Source organism: Portunus trituberculatus, chromosome 22 (genome assembly GCF_017591435.1).
Source record: "Portunus trituberculatus isolate SZX2019 chromosome 22, ASM1759143v1, whole genome shotgun sequence".
In the NCBI taxonomy this organism is placed as follows: domain Eukaryota; kingdom Metazoa; phylum Arthropoda; class Malacostraca; order Decapoda; family Portunidae; genus Portunus; species Portunus trituberculatus.
Genome location: NC_059276.1, coordinates 2303530 through 2308910, shown reverse-complemented (window position 1 = coordinate 2308910; position 5381 = coordinate 2303530). Strand labels below are relative to the sequence as shown.

Genomic DNA, 5381 nt, shown 5'->3' with positions numbered 1-5381 from the left:
GTTATTGTTTTGTTTTTCCTTGTTCTTTTACTATTTCAATATTCTTGCTCTTCCTCCTTTTCCATCATCTAACCACACCACACTCCACTTAAGACAACCTAACCTCACCTCAATTTGTTATTTTTTATCTTATCATTTATCTTTTTTATATTTACTACTATTACTACAACAACTACTACAATATTCCTCCTCTTTCCCCCTCAACTCAACCCAACCTAACCAAACCAAGCTAAACCATATCACCTCACCCAAACTCACACCCAGTTCTTCTTTCCCCCGTCAGCCTCCGTTCCCCCCTCCGTGTGCCTGATTGGTGTCACCTACGTGGGCTGCAACACTGACTTAGCCGTGGCCCTTCTGACCCTTGGCACCATGTTCGTGGGGGGCATGTACTCTGGGTTCCTGTCCAACCATATTGACATCGCGCCTCCCTTCGCTGGCACTCTCATGGGGATCACCAACACCTTCGCTACCCTGCCTGGCATCATTGTACCTTCCTTCGTGGGCTTCATGACTCACGGCAATGTAAGTGAGAGGGAAAGGGTAACAGAGGGAGGAAAGATGGAAGGGTAATGAGAGAGAGAGAGAGAGAAAGAGAGATAGTATCGATTAATCAAGATATATAAAATGAAAAGGAGAGAAAAATATATATTACTCCCCGTCTCCACTACACCCCCTCAAACACACTCGTATTCTCAAAAACTTCTGTGCTTCACCTCCATTATTTTTAAAGGCTTTACGTAAATGAACACGTGTTTTTAAGGTGTTTTTACAGTTATAGAGGCAGTGTGACAAGATCTAGGCATTATTAACTGGAGAAACACTCTTGAAAACCTCATTAATAATCTCGGTGATCTTGGAAAATAGTTATGCTGAGAGTAGCGTTTCTGAAAATTGACCTTATTCTCTCCTTTTTCAGCAAACCGTGGAGGCCTGGCGCACCATCTTCTTCATCACCCTGGCCATTTTCCTTTTCGAGGCTATCTTCTACACCATCTTCGGGTCTGGAGAGCAGCAGGAGTGGTCCAAGCCGAAGCCACAGCCACAGGAAGGCGAACAGCAGAAGCTAAATGACATGCCTTAGATGCAAACACTCAGGTACTCATAGAAAACGAAGAGGAAGAATGGGAGACTAGAAATAAAAGGAGATACTGAAAGACGGCGATGGATATGAGGATGAACCGCAAGAACAGATTATTTTTACTTCCTTCTTCTTTCAACGAGAGAGGATTAGAAGAAAGAAGAGATACGTGAGGTGATAAGAGAGAGATAGGAAGAAGAGAAGATGAGGAAATGATTTATATTTGTTTTCTTATCGAGAGAAGAGAAGACAGAAAGAGAAAATGAAAAAAAATAACTACAATGGAGAAGGAAATGGCAAAAAGAAGATAAAGAATGCCTATAGAAAGAAAGGAGAAGAGATAAGAGAAAAGACGCGGGAAAGGTGAAAACAGGATAAAATGAGAAGAGAAAAGGACAATGATGTGTTTCACGTGTACATATTCAAAAACTGAGAAAATACACAAAAAGTTAAAAGAAGAGAAAAACGGATTTGCTCTTGTTTCTCACCTTTCTCTCTCTCTCTCTCTCTCTCTCTCTTAGAAAGAAGAAAATAAACCAAAAATAAAAGAATAAGTAAATAATAAACAAGACGCCCCTTGATAAGACTCTTAAAAGAAAACGAGCTTCGGGGTTTTCTTTTAAGCTCTGACTAATGAATTCTGTAATAGGAAAGTGGAAAGACACCAACGTTATGTGTGTAAGAAAAAAAAATATATAAGAAGGGAGGAATCGAGTCATTTATATGTTTACGCGTCACACACACACACACACACACACACACACACACACACACACACACACACACTAGTATAATATGACACACTGAGATAGAACAGAGAGAACACGTCACATAACAGCGTCACACAATGTAGTTTTGGTGAGTCCGTGTTCTGTTTTGACGAAGGAGAATTCAAGTGACGTAAAACTAACACCACTCTAATATTCTCCGAGGTTTTTATAGACATTTCTTAAGAGTTAGCTATTATATATTTTTTTCTATATATAGTTTTGAATTTATATCGTGAGGCAAAACCGGATCAGTGATGTGCAATTATCATCACTTTAAGCACGTGAGGTTTTAGATATTTTCAAGAGCTTTAAGACTAATGTTCGACTATTTTTCCATTTTTATCCTTGAAGGTGACGCAAGAAATGAACGGTGTGTGATATAATAGTAATAGCGTCACCCGAATGATATATTTTTGTGTATCCTCCATTTCTGCTTAGTCTAGAATTCTGAACGTAACGAAAAAGGTGAAAAAAAGACAAAAAGTGACTGGGAGTAAGTGTCACTCTAAAGCCACGAGATATTACACATTTTCTAGTTATTTTTTCGTCCCTTAGCATTGGACTCCTCCTGTGACGCGATCCAAGACACGTGACGCCTGCAGGACACTATGTTGCCTTCCCTGGGGCCACTTAGCTCACCATAACACACAAACAGACGCCACACCCTCGCTCACGCCCGCGGCAGCCCACCACACGCCACCGCAGCAGCTGGGCGGAGGCAGGGACTCAATTATTTCTCTATGTATAAGAGCAAATTATTTTTTATATTAGTTGCAGTAAATATAACATAGAAAAGAATGACTCGTACAAAGAAGTAAAGGATGGCCCAACAAAAACACGGCGGTGGTGGGTTTGGTTAGCAGAGGTTCGGATCCTATTATCAGATCCTATTATGAGATCTTACACAAGATTCTAGGATCTTTACGGCCCGCCCTTGCTTGTCCTTACGCCCTCACGCCCGCAGCCCCGCCCATCCCGCCCTCAGGAAAACACTTAATCTTAGGGTACCGAGGAAGGAAGGCAAGGCTTTACACAATATCATACCCGCCTGTAGATGATCAAGTGTCTCCTCCAGCGTGTCTTTGTTGCTTGCTGGATGACGTAACATCTACTCAAGGAACGCTTTGGTGTTCCACAAGTTCATATCCTCCACAGTTTGTTCCTGATTTGTTAGGAGGATTAAAACAGTAGTGAAAGAAGTTTTGGCGTTCTGCAAGATTGACATCCTCTCCAGGTTGTTCCTCAGTTAATCAGCAGGATGGCGTAACACCTACTTAAGGAGGTGACATCCTGAACAGTCTGTGCCTCGTGGGTGAAGGAGCAACAACGCCACGGAGTTGTCTCGAGCAGCCAGACAGTGAGAAGACCCAAGATGTATTAGACTAATACATCTTGAGAAGACCTACCTGACAATACTAATGACCAAAACAACTCTTCACTAATCCAAGACCAAGCAAGTGTTCCTTAGGGCGCCCTCCCAGTGTGGCGGGCGTGGGGAGGTGCGGGCTGCGAGGTCCCGCCCCCAGGTGCTCCATACGTAGGCCAGCCAGGAGGCGCCGCGACAGACGGACAGCGCGCCACCCTGCCTGGTTGAAGTCATAATAATTCATGTGTATTCTGCTGCTCTCGGTGTGTCAGTGTTTGCGTGTCGTCAGCTCGCCGTCGCCGCCGCCGCTGTGTCGGTAGTTCCCGCGAGGGCCGGGCGGGGGCGGGCGGTGCGTGGGTTAGTGGGCCGCCTGCAGGTGTCCAGCCCACCAGCCAGCCAGCCAGCCCTCCCCGGCCCAGCATCGTGACTGTAGCTGTTTCTTACTGTAAGTGTCGTAGCGTGTGACACCTGTACTAGTTAGCACACCTCTATATATATCATGACCATTGCCTGAATCTATATTTTGTTGTAAGTTTTTATGTGCCTGTGACTGAGGAGGCCATGGTCGCTAACCCCGCCCCCTTGCCGCTCTGAGGAAGGCTGGGGGGCGGGGGAGGCACGAGCCCTGCTAGATAGGTGGGGGGGAGGGAGGGGGGCGGTGTTAAGGCCTGCCGGGTTAGACGCAGAAGAGGAAGTCAGGGAAAGATGTCAAATACTGAGTAATTACAATTTTTATTAAAAATTGTGATATAGAGAATGTAATTATTTTAAGGAATTAATAAAATTACCTAATGTTGTTTCAAAAGATGGTGTTAGTCTTTCCTGAAGGCTGTGGTGGTGGTGGTGGAACCTGTGATGATGTGAATGCATTAATACAATCGTCTACCTAATTGATGAATCAGTTTTCCTGTCTATGTTTCTAACAAAAAGAGGCATCAATCACCTAAGTGTGTGTGTGTAATTCACCTCGGTTTCCTGCTGGTCACCCAGCCAGTCTTCCCCATTATGGAGCGAGTTCAGAGCTCATAGACCGATCTTCGGGTAGGACTGAGACCACAACACACTCCACACACCGGGACAGCGAGGCCACAACCCCTCGAGTTACATCCCGTACCTATTTACTGCTAGGTGAACACACCCCACACATTAAGAGGCTTGCCCATTTGCCTCGCCGCTTCCCGGGACTCGAACACGGACCCTTTCGATTTGAGTCAAACGTGCTAACCACTACACTGCGTGTGTGTGTGTGTGTGTGTGGTAGGAATTAAGGCTATTACATCAAGTAGGGATCACCGACAGTAGTGCGTGTGAGTGAAGACTGGCATGTCACTGACCAATAGACGTACATCTTTTCTCACTCTTACCTTAAAGTTTTTTTTACATAACAGAAAAATGAAATCCTGCATCTCCTATTGTAACCTATCCTACCGTGTGTGTGTGTGTGTGTGTGTGTGTGTGAAGGCAGATACCGAGACAGGCAAGCAGAGGTCAGCAGCAAACCAACAAATGCATGATTGGGCTTGCATGATAAGCACAGCCAACCGTCATGCATTATAAGAAGGAAGGAACACTCAGCACGGTGAGAGCATTCATGACACGCACACACACACACACACACACACACACACACACACAAGGTCAATGCTCTCGACTACCACTACTAATTGCTGCTGCTGCTGCCACTACTACTACTACTACTACTACTACTACTACTACTACCACTACTACTACTGCTACCTGCACTACTACTACTACTACTACTACTACTACTACTACTACTACCTACGTAGTACTACTCCTACGCTACTACTACTACTACTACTTCTATGTACTATTGCTAGCCTACTACTCATACCACTAGTTACTACTAATACTATCACTACTACTGCTACTACTACCACCACCACTACTACTACTACTACTACTACTACTACTACTGCTGCTACTACCACACTGCTGCTACTACTGCTGCTGCTGCTACTACTACTACTACTACTACTACTACTACTACTACTACTACTACTACTACTACTACTACTATTACTACTACTACAAAATTATATTTTATAGTAATGTTATTATTATTGAGAGAGAGAGAGAGAGAGAGAGAGAGAGAGAGAGAGAGCTCATTTGACCCTAGCCTGGCCCTGATTGGTGGAGGGGA

The 5381-nt window shown here is 44.4% G+C and overlaps 1 protein-coding gene across 3 annotated transcripts in view; it reads left to right on the top strand.

The window, feature by feature from the left end:
- Positions 1 to 4022, top strand: part of LOC123507360 (sialin-like) — a 43424-nt gene extending 39402 nt beyond the window's left edge. For all 3 annotated transcript variants that reach the window (XM_045260156.1, XM_045260154.1, XM_045260155.1), the window contains 2 exons: positions 284 to 525; positions 920 to 4022. In XM_045260156.1, the coding sequence (XP_045116091.1) occupies positions 284 to 525; positions 920 to 1084 (407 nt within the window). In that variant the 3' untranslated portion in view covers positions 1085 to 4022. The remainder of the gene's footprint in view (positions 1 to 283; positions 526 to 919) is intronic.
- Positions 4023 to 5381: the final 1359 nt, after the last annotated feature.